Source organism: Drosophila tropicalis, unplaced genomic scaffold, assembly GCF_018151085.1.
Source record: "Drosophila tropicalis isolate 14030-0801.00 unplaced genomic scaffold, ASM1815108v1 contig_593, whole genome shotgun sequence".
NCBI lineage: Eukaryota > Metazoa > Arthropoda > Insecta > Diptera > Drosophilidae > Drosophila > Drosophila tropicalis.
In genome coordinates this window covers 2,153,067-2,172,316 of record NW_027173070.1, presented here as the reverse complement: position 1 = coordinate 2,172,316, position 19,250 = coordinate 2,153,067, and the positions used below count along the sequence as shown (strand labels likewise).

At 37.1% G+C, this 19,250-nt stretch overlaps 3 protein-coding genes and 1 pseudogene across 4 annotated transcripts; 2 read left to right on the top strand and 2 right to left on the bottom strand.

The window, feature by feature from the left end:
• Nucleotides 1-2,197: 2,197 nt before the first annotated feature.
• Klp59D (Kinesin-like protein at 59D) lies at nt 2,198-5,104 on the bottom strand. Its single transcript, XM_068291277.1, is given in 5 exon segments — nt 2,198-2,980; nt 2,982-4,141; nt 4,201-4,347; nt 4,411-4,698; nt 4,822-5,104. Coding segments are annotated over 4 exon segments (2,166 nt in total). The 5' UTR covers nt 4,661-4,698; nt 4,822-5,104; the 3' UTR covers nt 2,198-2,371.
• A 2,308-nt stretch (nt 5,105-7,412) lies between these two features.
• Nucleotides 7,413-9,246, top strand: LOC137577162 (uncharacterized). Of its 2 annotated transcripts, none has more exons than XM_068290558.1 (5): nt 7,413-7,599; nt 7,659-7,730; nt 8,140-8,538; nt 8,600-8,907; nt 8,963-9,246. In XM_068290558.1, exons 1-5 carry the CDS (start codon nt 7,526-7,528, stop codon nt 9,217-9,219), a joined length of 1,110 nt encoding a protein of 369 aa, XP_068146659.1. In that variant the 5' UTR covers nt 7,413-7,525; the 3' UTR covers nt 9,220-9,246. The 2 variants fall into 2 exon arrangements, with proteins under 2 accessions (XP_068146659.1, XP_068146658.1); XM_068290557.1 differs by having other exon boundaries at nt 7,413-7,605.
• Nucleotides 9,247-9,622: 376 nt separating this feature from the next.
• Nucleotides 9,623-10,169, bottom strand: LOC137577792 (uncharacterized). Its single transcript, XM_068291338.1, has 3 exons — nt 9,940-10,169; nt 9,802-9,882; nt 9,623-9,739 (listed from the first exon to the last, which is right to left on the bottom strand). The coding sequence occupies exons 1-3, from the start codon at nt 10,043-10,045 to the stop codon at nt 9,711-9,713; spliced, it is 216 nt and encodes a 71-aa protein (XP_068147439.1). The 5' UTR covers nt 10,046-10,169; the 3' UTR covers nt 9,623-9,710.
• A 5,066-nt stretch (nt 10,170-15,235) lies between these two features.
• LOC137577884 (ficolin-1 pseudogene) lies at nt 15,236-17,376 on the top strand (annotated as a pseudogene).
• The last annotated feature ends 1,874 nt before the right edge of the window (nt 17,377-19,250 follow it).

Here is a 19,250-nt window from a genome sequence, read left to right as displayed (position 1 = left end):
TTAGCTAAAGAGCTAAGCACTTCCTCTTTCTCGCACACTAAGTATGTATCTATGTATGTATGTATCTTGTAGTAAAAATAATTAACATCTATTAGAAAACTGCAGAATTTTTTTTTTTGGCCAGGAGAGTGTAGGATAGACTAATTTGATTGAAAGTTTGAAGAAAACTTTTCCATGAGGCCAGCCACATCAAAGCCAAGAAGTTGTTGGCCCAAAATGCGGCGTTCACTGCATTCAAATGTGAGCCATCACATGAGCAGAAGTCGCAATTCGCAGAGATAAATTTGTTTGTTCACATTTACGGTTCGGATTATTGGTAAGTATCTCTCTCTCTTTCTGGCTTTGGGGCTTCTTCTTCTCCAACTTAACTAATTTTAAAGTTTTTGCAAATCTAGAAAGAGGAAAACGTAGAGAAAGAGGTGTGGAGGGAGGATTTTTCGTACAAGTTTCAGTTTAGCAAAAGTTTACAACGTAACTGATTTGGCTTTGGTGTCGCCTTTTTGGTCTCCTCTCTCTTTCTCAAGGAATTAGTTGCAATTTTCAGGCAGCAGGCAGCATCTGGGGAAAATTTCACATTTAGCTAGGAAATTGTCTACAGCAGATTGCGGTTGGGTAGCATCATCATCATTATTATCATTCCCTTCACTATGGGAATTGACACTTTTCATGGCAAATATATTTTTCTGTGAACAACACAAACACTTAAAGTTAACGAAGTATTTGTAAACAATTTTCATCAGTGTTTCATTCCAATGTTTCAAATTAGATACGTTTCGTTGGATGTGCATAGTGCAGCCCTGGGAATTCAGTGCTGCCAGCTGACTACACATATGGCGTTTTATTACTGAGGTTCGTGCGAACAGTATTGTAAACTTTCACGGCTAGTTTGCAAAACTAAGGCTAACAAAGTGAGAATGGCAAATCAGTCATTTACAAAGCTAATTGGCAACACTGGAGGGCAAACAACAGCTGACATTTACCGTCAGAAAAAATGAGGACAGCTACCAACAGTTTTATTAAAATCCCTTTTTTTATAAATAAATTATGTTCAATCTTTGCGTCTGTGATTTATAGTTGCAGCTACAAACTGTATTTTCTTTGGCTTTGGATCTACAATGAACCGGCTCAAGCTGATGTTATAATCTTCAATGAACAGCAATTCAATTATAATGAGGAAGGCATTCATACCAAACTTCATTGTGGTCGTAAATACTGCGAACAATGTCGCATCAATCGTCTGATAAGGTATTTGTATAATGCCAAACATTCCATTGATGTGGCCCAACTGGCCATCTCGCATATAGATATGTATATAGCCCTGGAGAACGCCTGGCTACGTGGTGTTAATGTGCGAATTGTTACCGATGGCCAAATGATTCGTATGCGCGGTTCAATTACATACTGTCTATTTAAATTGGGTATACCAATACGTTTGGAGTCCTCGGGATTTGTGCTGCATCATAAGTTTGCCATTATCGATGGAGAGCCAAGGATTCTAGAACTGGATCAGGATCAGAAGCATTGGTATACACGACTCTGGTCACGAACAGGCTTTGTTATGACTGGATCACTCAATTGGACCAGGCAGGGGACCCACAAGAACTTTGAAAATGTTGCCGTCATTTCGAATCGCCCCATTCAACAGTTTTATCAGTTAATTTTCGATGAAATGTGGATACGCTTCATTCCACTAGAAATACAGGATTCTTATTGGAACGAATTTGATGATATTGCTATTAAACGGCTTACCTTGCAAATAAACGAAATCAGAAAATTGCACTAACTAAATCAATGTGTTTGTATAACTATTGTATCTATCTAAAGTTTTTCTTGCCCTTTATGGCAGTTTAAGGGAGTTGTTTTTTTTAACAGTTTTTCTTGATACAGGGAATTCTAGCAAGTTAACCAAGTTAACAAATAAACCTGATCCCTTTTTCCGTCCCCCACTCTCAGTTTTTGTTGCTTTATTGTTGTGTATTTCTTTTCTCTTGGAGTCTTGATTACACTTTGGTCGCTCATAAATTTGTATCAGGACGGTTGAAAGTGAGGGGTAAAACCGTTGGCAAGTTGCTTACTACTTTTTTTGTGTTCTGCTCCATGTTGGGCAATATAAAAAGTGGCGCAAAAGTTTTTTATTTCACCTGGGTGACTTAAAGTGAAACTTGAGCGATCCAATGAAGAACAAGGGTTTTGGTGCTTTCGGTTGTATTTTAAGGTTCCCCAAAAAAACAGAATTTTATTAACTGCGTTTATCGAATTTTCTGTGAGCTCAAGACACACACATCGTCTGAGACTCTTACGAAACTAATATATAGAAAATAAATATATGTATGTATATAAAGCAGATGGGGAAAAATTACTATTTATCTTTTTAGGCGGCCTGATTATTATCATCCGTCTTCGGATCGGCCTGTAAAGTCGATAAAATCCGTTGAGAATTAAAATTCAAGATCATGTCTCGGGTGTAAGTAACCAAAGTGATGAGCTCATGGAATGTTGGATCGGCATTCTCCAAATAATTATTTAGCTGGGGATTATGCTGATTCGAGGGAGTCTCCAAATCCTTAAAGTTTCGCACGAAATTCTCCAGATATTCATTGAGCACACGATGTTGTACCATCACCTGGGAGAGTTTAATCGGTGGACGATTGTTCGACAGCACATTGCTGAAATCGGGATTCATTTCGATATTTTCATCACAGCTGGTACTCAAATCGAAATCGGAAACTGTGGCAATGGAATTACCATCGTCCGCTGGGTTATTCTCATCGGGTTCGGCTTCGGAGAAATTGGATCTTGGACTATCTCCGTTCTCCTCCATTTGCAAGTCATCCATTTCCACATCGAAATCTTCGTATACATCATTTGACTCCTCGGCCATGGGCGCATTAACGGTTTCCTCATCTTTGGCTATTAGTTCTTTAACACGATCTGCGTAGCGTAGGGTGTTGAGAGTGTGTTCCACTGAGGTCAGTCCGGGGGGCTATCATGGCAATCATACAGGTCTTGTTACGTTTTCCACCCACAAAGGAATCACGAAGAACTTGGGTGAGTTTTGATCCACGGAAGGGCAAGTGACTAGAACCGCGACTCAATGCGCGAATGCATTCCTTGAGCGCCAATAGTGATTTATTGATTTCCGCTCCCTCGATACGGGTTTGACGATTTGCTGTCTTGGTGTCGGCCCCACGTTCATTACCAGCCAGATCCACAAACGAGCACTTGCCATGAATGGAATCTCCCATGTAGAGACTTATCTGAAAGACAGCATGTGAACGCGATGATTTAGAATTGGCCGAAGTCTTGCCCGAAGTGCGCTCTTTGTTGCCCAACTCTATTAGCTCAAGGACATCATCCACTTTGGTGACAGCCATTTCGGTAAGGCCAACGACCACCATCTGCTGATTGCCATCCTCAAGGACACGCAGCATCGGCTTATCCGGATGGAGTAGATCGTAAACCTTGGTGCCATAAATCTCAAAGAAACTGCAAGTTATCACGGCATTCATTTTGCGATATTCCGGTTTGGCCATTTCAACGAACACATCGTTGGCGGCCATTGCATAGATTCCAGTGCTGCAATCTTGAACCTTACCCAAAAATTCACCACCCATGGTGTGCGTCTTGCCACTGCCCGTTTGTCCATAGGCAAAGCAAGTGGCATTGCCACCCTCAAACATTGTACGTATCAAGGGTCGTGCTGTGTGATCATAGACCAACTTATTGGAGCACTGTTCATCGAATGTGTAATCGAAACGGAATTTATGATGCTCCAGAAACTTGGTGAGGTCCACCTTGTGGCGCAATTCGTGCACCACCAACGAGTCCGGACTAGGTACCGAAATGACATCGAGATTTTTATGGTGTAGCTCGCAGCGACTCATCGGACGTTTGCGCACACAGACAGTGATCTGTTGAACTCGAGCTCCACGGGGACTTAGGCTACGCAGCGGCTTGAAGGCGAGTGTATCACGATATTGACGTACCATCAAGGCAACCTCCCATCTGGGATTACCCGGATCTCGTCTCATTAGGGCTCTCTTCTCCTGACGCTGCTCGGCCTGCAATTGACGTCGTCGTTCACGTTCTTCCTTCATGCGTTCCACTTCACGCACTACACTGGAGCAGCGCAGATTCCCAGCTGTTTAAATTAGGATTAGCTAGGATCTTAGTTGGAGAATGCAACATTAGAAATCTTACTCTTTGATTGCTTTGTGTTATTCTCTGATACACGTGCAGCACCACCCCCTTCACCTGGACGTGTCATAATCATCGATTGAGTCTTTCTGGCTGCTAGACTATTGCGACGCGGCGGTAGTTTATTGCCTGGTCCACGTAGACGTCCTCCTCCATGAGGAGGACAAAAATTATTATAAATCAATGACTTGCGACATGTATCGGTATCCTTACCCACGGCTGCTTCGCCGACACCGGCTCCCAACGTGGTTGCAGCCATTTCGGTAGATAAGTTCTTAAGCAAACCCTCGTTAAGGGCCAATACAATATTCATGGATATCTCTTTGCCTCTTATGATTTTACCCTCAGTCCATTCGGTGGTTATGGAATCGTGTTCGATATTCTTGGACGTAACAATCACCTGGTGTATGCGTCCGTCCGAACGTTTGATATTTATTGTTTGTCCGATGGGTAAATGTTCCATATATATATTATATCCCTCTCTCGTTTCGCGTTTTGTATCTGTTTATGGTGGTAAAGTACAATTTGTTGCCTTTTTTTTTTTGTGGATATGTTTCAACACCCTAGCTGAAGTCGACTCAAAATCTGTTAGATATATTGTTTTTTTATACTTTTCAAACTTACTTAAATGACCTCGCTTGCTGTTCTCAATTCTTTTCTCGAACTAGGATTCGTTTTTCTCTTCTTGAAAAGTAAATTTCGTCCAAAAAAGGAAAATATTGAAAATATAAAAGGCAAACAATTAAGAACCACTTAGATGAAACAATTTTGAAGGTTATAAAGAACTCCTTTTTGTTTTTTGTTGGAACGCGAAATGAAGAAGAAAAAATATCGGACTTTTGTATATATTTATTTATTTATTTAATTTTTCCCCAGAGTTTATGGGATTGTTCATTTCTGATTTAGTGTGATAAAATGAAGAAATCAATTTCAAATGTAAATCTAGAATTCCATATTATATGATAGATAAAGTTCGGTTTACTTAGTGTCTATATCTCAAGTAAAATTAGACAGATTTTATGGGCAAAGAAAAAAATTATTGGGGCGTTGCTTTAAATGGGGGAGGGCTTAGCTCGTAAATTTACCGTCTTCCAAGAATCACACACACCAAAGCACATACCTCGAAATAGGTGTGTGTGTGTGTTTGTGTCGCTTTTGATATATGGGCCATGCTTCGTTACGGGTTAGTACTTTTCAAATTAGATTTAGGCGTCCTTTTTTCACAGTCATAAAATGTTGTTGTTGTTACACCCATTCCATTCCCCAACCATCTCCCTTGTTGCCAGTTTCAATATTTACCCAAGGAAAATTTAAGATGCTGACACAGCGAATGGAAGGACTCCCTTAGTTTGAAGTCTAGACACAGACATCGTGTCTTAAACATTTTTGATTGGATTACAATTAAAAACAAGAATCATTCCCAGGTTGAATGCTGCCTGGCAGGCCGATTAAATTAGTTTACGCATCGCCTGATCAACCAACCCATGTATAGGCATACATGTAAGTACAGTGATGGGCATATAAGGAGGTATAAAAATTGTTTTGCCCGTTTGAAGCAGGAAGATTATATTTTTAGTAAAGGTGATAGAATTGCCATACAGAAACGAAAGGTGAAAAGTTTTAGATTACAGGAGCTTGGGTTGAAAGCAAAATGGTCAAAGAATTTGCTTGGATATAATAAAACTCCTTTTTCGAATAGATAACAAAAAACACGCAAGCTGGACATATTTTTACAAGCAGGGCTGTACAACTACTGTCGAGGGTTCAGACTAGAATGAAACTGCTTTTGCCTCAAGTGAAATGCAGTCAGGTGTAAAAACTAATTTACAGAAATTTTCTATAAGGCCATAATGGGGAACAATGCTAACCAAAATGCTGGTATAAAGAATAGGAAAGGCTTTTGCTTTGGCTTAATACTTTAAATTCAAGCAACATATTGAAAATATTTAGAAAACTTTCATACAACATTGATAACAATATTTTATAGGTTTCCTGTTGTTCTGTTGTCCGCCCCAATATTTCTGGGTCTCTGTCTTAAACAATAGACAAATATCAGCGACTGGGTCATAATGAGAGATGGGTATACCACAAAAGAGTCCTCAACCATGTCCATTTCCAACATCATGAGCAGGAGCAGAGTATCATCATCGTCATCATCATCATCATTGTCATTGTCAATATCTGGAGGGAGGACATAAATCTCATGGCTTGTACAATCAGAAACGGAATCAGAAAGCAATGCCAACTTGTCAGCCTGCCTGGCGAATAGATAGTGTGTGTGTGTGTGTGTGTGTGTGTGTGTGTGTGTGGCAACTGCAAATGGCGTCAAGGGCGCCATAAATGAGAATTTCCGACTCATTTCCGTTGTTTGTGTGTGGTTCATTTGTGGCGCATAATGAGCAATAGCAGTGTGGCGAAAAAAGGACAGGACAAGAGGGTATATCACCCAAAAAAAAAAAAAAAAAAAACCTACTACATTCCCTGAAATGTAGGTTATTATTGATTTTCATTTAAAGTGGAATCTCTCGCTCACTCTCTCTTAACCCCGCTGCCATAATGACATTTCCCTATTGAGGGTAAGGCAGCAAGCAAAATGTTATAAAATTTATGGCCATAGCGCAACTGCATCCGTCGAGTAGAATGAGCAGCGAGAAGGTAACCGCAACTTGACCTTTGGACCATACAAATGCAATTTGCCATTTGTCAGCATTAGGCACAAATTACATACAGTTGCCAAATGAGATGATGCTTGCCACCCTCTCAAGAATTCCAAGGACATCGTCATCATAAATGGGTCAAACGCAACCTGAACCCCCTCAAGGAACGTGACTAGAGTGAAATAGTGATAGAGAAACAGAGAGAGATATATAGATATTCCGGAATACAATTCAATTAAATGCAACTTTTAGATGAAACGAAATTTATTGTATTCAGGGTGGAAAGTGCCCGCAGGCTTTGGCATAGCAGCATACAAAAGGACCTCATAAATTTCATCCTTTAATATGGCTCTGGCGCAAGCGATAAGACTGTTGTAACATGTTGATACAGAAAACCAAAATAAAATATGTCGCCTAAAATGTGCCAAAGATTTATGCCGAAATAATCGAGCCAACATAAATTATTATGCGGCGGAGGGACGGACCGAAAGATGATAAACAAAAGGGCAAAGAAATAAGCCCATGAAATGTCTGTCACGTGTGTCAAGATTCGGAATACTTTTTATTTTAGTTTGACTCTCCTTATACACAAAAACAATAAACAAAAAAAAAAAAAAAAAAAAAAAAAAAATACAGACAACAGAAAACATTTAAAACAACATCCCCCACCAATGTCAAAGATGTTTCGGGGTAACTTGGCTATGATGTGCAACACCCGCCGCCAAACAGTTCCACCAAGTGAGGAGCACGTGTGAGTGTTCGCATAAGTTTAACCATTTACATTATACCTGTTCATGATTTTAGGAGCGACTTCTTGGACATAGTGGAAGGTGAAAGTGAGCTAGATGGTTCGTCGTTAAAGTCAACATTGTCACGGTGAGTACGCTAGGCCACTGTGGCGTATGAGTAACGCACTTGAGTCATTCTCTGATAGCTTGTGCGTTTCTCCCCTGATTCGAGGCCTTGCAGTTGAGATGATGCTTTGCTTAAATATGTATAACTTCGCCTTTTTTGCGAAATTCTTGAATTCCCAATAAGACACAACTCGATAATCTTCCATATGACATCTACTATACAGTCGAACATTAACCTTTAACCTTTTAATTATTATGCTTGCCTCTCAGTTTTTATTCAGTCTTTGGTTGGTTTCATCTGAACGGTCTTTCTGATTTTGCCTACCTCCTGCATTGACTCACTTTCAGTTGTAATTAGTGTAACATACAAAAGTAAAGCTAACATCATTTATTCTTCCTATACCTTTAATGCCTGGTCTGTCGATTCCCAGCACATCATTGCTGCTCTTTGATTATATACAGTTTAAGGCTGCCCGCTCCATACAAAGCTACTGGCGTGCACGACGCTTTCGTCAGTTGTTTAATAAACGCACCAAAGCGGCCATTACCATTCAAAGTTGGTGGCGTGGTACTATGGTAAGGAAATCCTATTTTCGAATGATTGAAAATATGTTGCAGCAACGCATAGAAGAACGTTTTCATAAGGCAGCCATTAAAATTCAAGCCCTATTCCGTGGTTGGTTCATACGTCAAACGGTTCACGATATGCATAGCCTGAGGCGCATGCAGGTGGGTGCTGCCGAGGATTTGTTGAACTGTGTGGCCTTCAAATTGCATCATTTGTTGCGCACCCACTCCATACCTGGTGTTTATTCTATACGGAATTCCAAGTAAGTCGGAAAAGTAGGTAACTTCTCGTCGAAGTAGATGATTATTTCTCTCCGTATTTAGTTGTCTTTCACGTGTCGAAAAATTGTTGGCCAGTCTGAACTTCCGCTTTCACAATGGTCGGGTGCGGGCATTTATGGCCAAACGCATGACCGATGTGAGAGGTCAACGTCAGCGTTTTACTTTAAATTCCCGTTACACAGAGGTTCCCTATTACGGGCCCAACTTTATGGGTCTATGTAGGCCGCAACCCGATCAGGTATTGCATCATACCAAAGATCTGGATCGACGCATGTTCAAGATCATTGAATTGTATGAGGAATCCCAGCGTGATAAGAAGGCTCGGGAAGTTTATACCAATCTAGCCGAAAGTAAGTTGAAATTATTTTCAAAATGATTAACTTTAATTCAAGATTTCTTTTTTAGAGAAACGACGTAAACAGATTGACAAAATACTGGCAAAACATAAGAGTAAACGACGTGATTTCTGTGGCGATGTCATCAAAAGTATGAGACGCTGGAAAATCTGGGATGAACAGAATCTAATTGTTGATCAAGATGTCTTTCGTGATCCTAATAATTTGGAGAAATTTCTCCATGAAATCTCTGAAATTCTAGCGAAAATTGATAGCAGAAGTTGTTACTGTAGTATACCCGTTCACGATGATATCTATTGTCTATAAAAAAAAAAAAACAAAAACAAGCAACAAAACAAATTTTGTTTATTTACTTGGGTTAGAAGAGTCCAAGACAGCTGCGATTCTTGTACTTGGTTCCGAAATAATCTTTCTTGGTTATTGATAAATAAGAAATTAACAGCTAAATCTAGGTTTTTTTTTTCGCCAGATTAGTGTTTAAAATTTGTCTTGACCCTTTTTATATTAGATTTTCAAATATGTGATCCTACCCTAAATGGTGACGATTATTCAGCAATCTAGCCTTTTTCGTAATGTGTGTTTCTTAAATGGTTTTTTGCCACTAGAAAATGCAGATTTCAATGTCTTGCACTACATTTTTGAGCTCAACTGGTTTGTCCTCGATACACCAATAACGTATGCTCCTAGCTATAAGTAAAACACTATCAACTATGTTGTTACGAGTGAATTTATTAAGACTGAAACCTTAAGGAGGCATAGTATGTTGTTTATTGTGGAATTTCACAGGAATTTCTTACTTAGGAGAAAACTGCCCTGAAGACGTCGACTGAAAGGAAAGAAAAGTAGGATTAGACAAATTCTTGAGTTTTATTTTTGCTTGAAGCTCACCAAAAATATTGCCAAAAAATCGGAAAAGCACTGTAACAAAAGCGGGCCTATTCGGATCAACCCATTTTTCGGTGATATCATCTAGATAGATTTTTGTTTGGAAAAGGTTTTTTGAATTGATTGTTTTATAAAACTTACCTAGATGCTCGCAGTCCAAGCGTTCGTTATTCAAATTAATATTATTTGAGCCACCAATTGGTGACGGGGTAGTTACATCCAAGTCATCGAAATCTGGATCGGCCATACTACAAAAATTTGTTCACTGCAGAAAATTACTCGAAATTTTTTAACTTTTCAGATTTGTTCTTAAACTTTGTGTTGTTTATTTTTGTTGTGATTCCTGTATGAAAACTAACTGACTTGGCAAAGCCTATTTTGATTTTCGGTTTACCTGTGTAAACTTTATTATTCATTTGATTCTGTCATCATTTAAACAAATCTTTTGGCCACAGATGTTTTTTATGATGAATACTTTTGGTACATTGAAATAAATTACACATACAGTCAGTCAATCTCTACAGCAGTTACGTCTTGGTCTTGTTCTTGGTCTTGTTGGACATACATAAATTAACAGGGGGCAGTTTGTCTGCGAGGCTTTTAATTAGACACTAAAACTTGGCATTCTATTTATTTCCAACCAGTAAACTCTGGCGACGACATCAAACAGAGAGACAGAGAGAGATGAGTGTCCAGTGAGCAAGCACAGCTGGATATTTTAGTAATTGTAATATGTATGCTCATCATCATCATCAGCAGCAGCTTAATCATCATCATAATCACCAACAGCAGCAGCAAAAGCATCGTCAAATATGCAATTACAGGACAAAACGAAAAATGTGTGCCTAGGGTAAAATATCATCTCCCTTCAGTCGTCGTGTTCTTCACCTCTTGCTGCTCCTCTCTGTGACCTTCTGGTCATTTATGTCATACAATATATACAAATAAAAGCAGAAATTAAACATATTCATCATTTGCCAAACAATTTCAGTTGTTGTTGTTGTTTTTTCTTTTTAAGCTAATGAGTGTTGTCATTTGAGGTTTTCTTTCTCGGACAACTAACACAAAAGCTGCCTGGGGACAACCTCTTTATCATTAAGTTAATTACCTACGTTATATGTGTATGTATGTATGTATGTATATGAACAATACATACATATTTATATGTGTATACATCAGTTTTGCCTCAAGAAATCACACCCATTAATACCAATGCAAATTGTTTAGCCAATTAATTTGTCAACTTCTTCTTTTTCGTTGTGTTGTAGTGTTTTCTTAGCCTTGTTTTTCTTGTCATGTATATGACATGTAACACAAACAACGAAAAACCTCATAATTATGGCAAACTGATGTCAATGACAGAAATCCAAAGATATCAATGAGGAGCTCTCCTCAGTTACATATTCTCGGAATTTCTTTTTTGAAAATATCAGCAAAATTTTCAATTCAATCTATGCAAAGAATACTACAAATTTTTCAGACAGAACATATAGACATAAAAGAATGTATACGCCATAACACTCTTTCTTTCCACTTTCACCCTCTTTACCGAGCAGTTGAAGCTGACTGCTTTAAATAGTTGGTCAAAATGAAAATGGAATGAAAATACCCTTTTAACCACTGAAAAACCAGAGAAGAGTAAATTCAAAATTAAGCTTATTAAACCAAAAAATAAAAAAGAACTTTTCGTTCAACTGTTGGAAAATTACAATAAAATAACTAAAGGATAAAACATTTCGACCGAAAACGAGAGAGAGAAAAAAATAAAACAAATATATGGTATATAATGAAAAAGTTTCGTAAGCTTTTGGCAAATCTCAAGCAGATTTGCAAACATTTCGGAGAGAAGCACAAAAAAAAAAAAAAGAAAAGTGCAAACAATTTTTACGTTGTAACAAAAAAGTTACATCAAACTCATTTGGTCAGTTTTGCTTTTAATGGACGTGGCTATATGTGCAAATATCTCCCCTACATAGTATATATATATATATATATCTATTTTTTGTGCTTTTCAACGCATTTTAATTAAATGTGTCAAGAGTAAATCTTTTTTTTTTTTTATTTGTGTTGTTTTGGTCAAAAGGCCGAGAATGAAAAGTTTTTGCCTTGCCCAAGATAATTTTGACAGTTTTAAAAGTTTAATTCAAGAAGTGGGCGTTAAACAGTATGTGGGTGGAGGGGCAGAATGCTGTGATGCGGTCAGTTCAAGCAGATTTTAACGCCAGCTTTGCCTAATTTATTTGCCAAGCGATAGCCTTAAATTCCATTTTGGGGGCCTTTTTAAGAAAATTTTTGAGGGAGTCAAATTGAGGCTTTTGGCATGGTCCATTTAATGGTTTGTTCTAATGAGCTTAAAAGGGACTCTCAGTCACTCGCTCGTTCTCGTCTCTTGCATATGTTGGCCTTTTACGACAAGCAGGAGCTAAGTGTGTGTGTGTGTGTGTGTGTGGGCTAACGGTAACCACATCATAGGACCATGTTTGCTTTCAAATTAATTACAAGTTTGCGGCCAAGACGAAAGCTTCTTACAACCCAAAAGTCACACATGGACAACATGAACAACATCATCGACATCGACAACGCGACCCACAAAATGGTTTTTGGGCCCCAAAACAATGAAATCTGAGGAGTAATTATGTAGCAAACAACCAAATACATATATACACACAAATATATTTTTATATAATTAACTGTATAATGTGATAGGAAAGAAAGAAGGAAACTGAGCAAACAACCCTAGGGTTAGTTACCTTGTTAATGGCTTGCGCCATTCTATCTCTTGTTAACGGCATATGTAATTAACTGCATTTCCCCCTTTTTTCCTTCGACCATTTCAATTACTTTTAGAAAACACATTTCCTACGTAAAAGTTTTATAATGTCTTAGATCTATTTTACCCATTAAATGCACCTGCTTAAATTAACATGCAAACTTTGAGTAACAACCCCATAATGTATCATTTGAAAAACATTAAAATTCGAACATGAAAATCAACAAAATCCAGGTGCACAATAACAAGTAATATAAAGAAACAAACAAAAGACAAAGTTTAACTCCTAAGAAACATATGAAAATATTACAATTGAAACTCTTTGCATAACTTTTTAAAACTCTAACAATGCTCTTTTCATTATCCCTACCCTCGAAGAATCCAAAAATGTTACACCAAAAACTTATATTCTTGAGTTAATTTATTAATAAGTCCCTTAATTTAGATTTGAATATTTATATTGCCAATACCGAAATGTCAAGGTTCACAATGGTTTCGAACTAAAGCAAAATAAAGCTACACCTACTGTATTTGATCAAATGCGAAATGAATATTTACTTATGTATTAGACAAGAAATAAAATTTACTGGCTTGATTTATATACCTACAAAAGTACATATATATAGACGCGAGGGGCACCTTGTAGGTATGGACAAAGTTAAAGCACAATTACTTCTACTATGGGTAGAGTAATAGGACCAAGAAATTATAACTCAGTGCTCTTTTAAATCCAATTAAGCTGATTAAGTTAATTAAGATAACTTAGTACTGACTACTTAAACTTTATAATGTAAGTATTGGATTGAGACATTCAAATCTGTTTTTAGAAGAAGTATTATGAAAGCGAAAGGTATTTAAAATATTATCCAAAATTAGGCACATTGCATATTTAAGCCGTTTCCAACACTAACTCTAAATTTAACAGATCTTCTTTAGCCAAAAACAGCTATATTTAGCTACAAACTAGAAGGTTGTATAAATTCATATACAACTTTTAACACTGAGTCAATAAATACTGATGATGGAATTAAAAAAAAAACAATATATCATTGAAAACATTATGTTCTCTTATTACTTATTAAAACAGATTTTCAGACAAGAAAAATCAAAAAGGGCTGTTCCAGCAGCCCTTCTTAACTTTTTGTTATTTCTTAAACAACCCTCGCACATGGCTTTTCTATATAAAGTGATATATGTATTTATCTAAGAGATATGTATATGTATGTACAGACATACATATATGTAATGTTATCAGACCTATGTAAGAAAAGCAATTAACAATACTTTTAATTGGCTAACCTTTTTGTTTTCTTTGGTTTGGGAAAGTTCACTTTCACCTAAAGGTTTTTGTTTGGCTTTGTTTTTGCCATTTGCCATTTGCTTTTGCTTGCCATTTGACATTCGAACTGTATGCGATTTATGGGATTGGCTCTGTCGATTACTTGGCCATAAATCTTTTGGCCATTTGCTTATGGTCAGCAGCATCTCAACTGGTTCACTTTGACCTAACACCATGCATATCTCAGTTGGGGTTGCGATGGGGGTTTTGGAACAGGACACGCATTAAGTTTTCATGAGCATGTTTTATTTAGTTTTTGTTCCATTTTTTCTCCTTCTCCTTGGTTTTCTTTGCTCTGATGGCCTAAATATATATATACATATATTCCGGACCTTTTTCGGATTTCTGCTCTATTATTAAGGCATTAACACAGCCGTTTAACTCATTTTGAATGAAAATGTTCGTTGAGCGAAATATAAATACAAAATATGCGAACTTGCTTGCTTCTAATTTGCAAAGTTTTTCACGTTGACTGAAGCCCTGAACTGAACTTTAACCCGCCGCAGGTGTTAAAAATGATTTGCGAAAATGTAAAAGTTTCTCTTATAAATTCATAAGCAGTAAAAAGAAGAAATATATACGTATATACGTACTATATATATAAATCGTTTTGCAAAAAGAAGTTAAAATTGCTTAAGTTTATTTTAGTGAAATATGAGCAAAAGTTATATATAATTCTGGAGCAAAAGTCATGAGGATTGTATATTAGTTTTCTCTACATAAATATGTCATTTAGGCACGCCTGCAAAAAAATAAATATGATTTAAAGTAAATGATTAAATTTACATCATATTGTTTTGTCAGAAGTTCTTGCTTTAAGAATGTAGAACGTCTTGTGGCTGGGAGGAAAAAAACGGTAAAAAACTCATCTTTCTTTGATGATAAAAACAGCTTAGACACGATATAAATAACTTGGCATAAAGGTGGGATAATGACCTTTTTACCATGTTCTCTACACCCACACACACACACATACACACACACATCAGATACTTGAAATTGTTCAAGTCAACTTGGAACAAAAAATAAAAATTTAAAGCATGAAAATTTTTCAAGTAAAACTTACTAAAAGAAATATTTAAGCCAAAAACTTTCAACACACACGAGTGCAGAAATATGTATAATATGGTATATTTCTATGTAAGGCAAGCAAACCCACAAAAAGTGCCACCACCCAATGGCAAACAGTGAGTTGGTGGGTGAGTGAGCAGCGAATGCAAACCTCAGAAATGCCGCCAACAATTTAACAACTGACTTCATGTGAACTAAGCAAACAGTAGCTGCATATGGTGAAAAATGTGAAAAGCAGAAAGGGAAAAACAGGCAAAATGGAGGTCGGTGAAAAAAAAAAAAAAAAACGAAAACTCAGGAAAACAAAAAAAGACAGGAGACTCGAGCGAAAAGAGCATGTTGCTTCGCGTTGTGCTATGTGTGATGCTCATTTCTCTGTTTTTCTTCCCATGTGTATTTTCCGGGGCTAATTTATGGTTCTTTTTTTTCTTTGCTGGTGTTAGTTTACTAAAACAATTTGTAACAAAAACCCAATTAAACCTGCTGCCAAGGATTCCAGCATTCTTTAGTGAAGTTTGATCTAAAAAGTATGCAATTGTATTCGAAATGACATCTGCTAATACATAGTTTTTTAGTCAATAGGACAAGTATATTTGTTGTACGTCAATTCCTAATAAACAAGCTCTTGTGATGTAGAGATTTCGATGAGTAAAATATACTATATATATCTTTATATTTTGGATAATGTGTCAATAACATTTTAAAACTGCTTTAAAAAGAGATTAGGCAAAAGAAAAAAAAAAAAAACAAAAATTAAAAAATTTTGTGGTTTTTATGGCGCTATATAGTGATAAGGCGGTATTCGAGAGCAACCCAATACATGAAGTTGTATTAATAATTAAGAAATACTATTTAATTCGCTTGCTTTATAAAATTCCAGAACAGAATCAAGCTGAACGAGCGGAAATTCCAATTTTATCTTAACATTTTTGCTATATACATATATACAAGTTATTTTTTAAGTCACTGACTTGGGATGTTAGTTTCAAATAAAGTTATATATTTAACGAGTTATTTCGCTTGCATTGATTAATGCTAAAAAATAAAAGTCTTTCCCCCAGGAAGACACATCTGGTAATGGCAGTTGATGTTGATCACTGAGGACTAAAATTTTCGCACATCACTTTTTTTGTTTGTCAGGGACACCCTAGTGTATACATGGAGAGCATATATATGTACAGTGAAACCTGGATATAACGAACATCGTTACAACGAAGAGTCAACCTAACGAATTTAGCGTTAAGATCCTTGAAGAAAAACTAATAGTTGCCTATAGATTTGTTACATAGAGGTTATACTGTATATGCAAGAGTCGAAATCAAAAATGTTTTAAATGACTGGTGCCAAGGTCATCGTTAAATGAATAAAATTTTCAATGCAACATTATCTTGGTTTTTGGGAATGTATGTACATACATATATCCGCGATTGTCCAACCTAAGTTAGTAATAATCCGACCGCCACCATGAAAGCGTGTTGCCTTTATTTTGCATTCCTATTTCTCGCCATTAGTGAGTGCCGTACACTTCAATCAAATGTAGTTTTAAGGGAGAAAAGGAATACACCGAATGATAAGTGAGTATACAAATTGTGACAAACCAAAAAAAAAAATATAAATTGAAATATACAAATAAACCCCAAAACAGCTTACTGGAAAACAAAGACGTAAATGAAACAGTTATTTTAACATCCTGTCCACGTCAGTTTGGAAAAGAAGGGGTATTCAATGTCAGCCTTCCGGGTCTCGATCCGTTTCCCGTTCTGTGCGATGCTAAAATTGCGGGAGCAGGTTGGACTGTAATTGCCAGTCGTTCAAATGTGAACCTGAATTTCTTTAGGAATTGGACGGAATACAAAAGAGGCTTCGGAGACCTGTCCGGTGATTTCTTCATAGGACTCGATAAACTTCATTCCATTACAAAATCCCAAACCCATGAATTATAAATTCATTTGGAGGATTTCGATGGGGTCACTCGTTTCGCTCAATATGACGATTTTTACATTGAAAATGAGAATATTATGTACAAAATGACGAAACTAGGAACCCCTACTGGAGATGCCAGAGATTCATTAACTCATCACAAGGGTCAAAAGTTCACGACTTATGATAAAGATAACGATTCACATTCAAGTCGGAATTGTGCTCTTGAACGCCTAGGTGGTTGGTGGTATACCGATTGTGCTTATAGGTATAATTACATAATGCAGCTTAATTTCAAGTTGTCGTATATATATATATTTATTTTTTTAATCTCTTTCAGCAATCTGTTTGGAAACTATTACGCGGGAAGTATGATAACTCTATGGCAGAGAAAGGGATATATTGGCATAATTTTCGTGGTACGACCTATTCCTATAAAACGATGAAAATGATGGTGCGACCCAAATGCGGATGTTGAGCCATAGCAAAACAAAAATAAATCAGAAACTATTATATCTTATTTTAATGTATATTTCATTCGTTTTAATAAAACCCTTGAACAACAAAACTTAATAAATGATAACTTTCATTCTGTTAGGGATTTTTTTCCTAATAATTTTCAGAAGTTTAAATTTTTTACACAATTTTTGTTAATATTCAAAACTCATTCTACTCGTAAATCATATGAGAACATAATCAATTTTTTTATTTTACATATTGAGCCATTAAGTATATGCCCAGCACGTTTTCAAATTATGAGGCAGAAGCAAAAGCAGGACCAAGGACAAGGACATGCCAAAAAGATATGCATGAGATATCTAAATTTGTTTGCTTTTGCCAACGATTTTTTCTTTTCAGTGCGCAAATAAATTAACATTAACATATGCCACGCCCCTACACAACAAGAATCATAAAGCCTGTTTGCCTTACTTTTTTCATACAAGCCAAATGGCTGAGCCGATTAAATTGGCAATCAACTCGAAAAGAGGAAAATTTCACGCATGCCTAAGGGAATCCTTCATACTCTTTTCATGCTTCAGGCACAAATGACATAATTACATGTAACTAGCCGAAAAAAAAAAAACACAGAATACATGTTGCTGAGAAGAAGTTTACATTTATGAGCCCGTCGGCTGTTACCTGGAAATTGACGACAGAATATGCCACATGATGGTGATGAGGATGATCATCATCATGGGAAGGCCCAGAGCGAGCGTTGCTATTTATGTCGCCATCAACGTTGCGGAAAAAGAAATGGTTAAAATGGGAGCAAGTAGCAAAATGGCTCCGTTGACACAGTTTCGGTGTTCGCCCAGCTGGGTCACCACCAAGGATGATGCAGCAGCAACAGAACCAGCCAACAGATATGAATGCGGAGTACTGAAAGCCGCAGGAATTATTACGAATGAGCGACGGCAGCGGCGGCGGCAAAGTTTGCATACTTTAAATGGTCTGCATAGTTAGTTGAGATAGTTATTTACTATATGTGGATCTATCTAGAAAATTCAAACTGAATAAGTAACTTAAAAACAACAACAACTCTTGACAAATTTTGCCGTCTCCGACCAGTTTATCCAATTAACTTTAGGTGACCTCATAGCACTCTGAGCTAAAAGGTGACCCCAACGCACTTAGACCCAAGCCCCGTGGCACTTTCTTGGCCAGACGTTTGGTCTTATATATTTTAATTACCATTTACATTAAAAGCTAAAAATTGCAGACGCTTCTTCATTTTCAGTTTGCTTTGAACTTTTAAAATTAGATTCAAAAACAACAATCTTGCTGTTGTTGTTGGAATATTAATTTTGGGTCTTTGGCTTTGGATTAAACTATGTATGCGTGAATGGGGAAAATGAAAAAACCATTCCCATATCCTTCTTTCTTCTATGTCTTCATGTGCCAAACCCAATCAATGAAGTAGAACAACAACAGGAGAGTGGATAAGATGGGGAGAGGGGGGGGCGGAAAAAACTTTTTTTACTGCCGCATTTCTTTCTTGTTTATTCTTTGAACTTCTCCAATTAAAAGTAAATATTGTGAGTAGTTTATCTCGATTTCATTCACACAGAGACCCTAGCATGCAATAGCACTACGAGTTTGCATAGGTTCCACTGCAACTACCCTAGCCCAGGCCAGCCCAAGCTAAACCCCGCCCCCATTTTTCCATCTCTCCGCCTCCTTTGCCTTTTGCACGAACTCAGAATCAGCACAAGTTGACTAAGGCCTCGCCACACGCCTCGCCCTCTCGTTCTCTATGGAGCCTTTGTATCCCTACCGCTGTATCTGATTTCCACTTGAATCCCAAAAAGCGTTCCGCAGTGCCTTAAACTTTTGGCCTTCCCCCAACCGAAA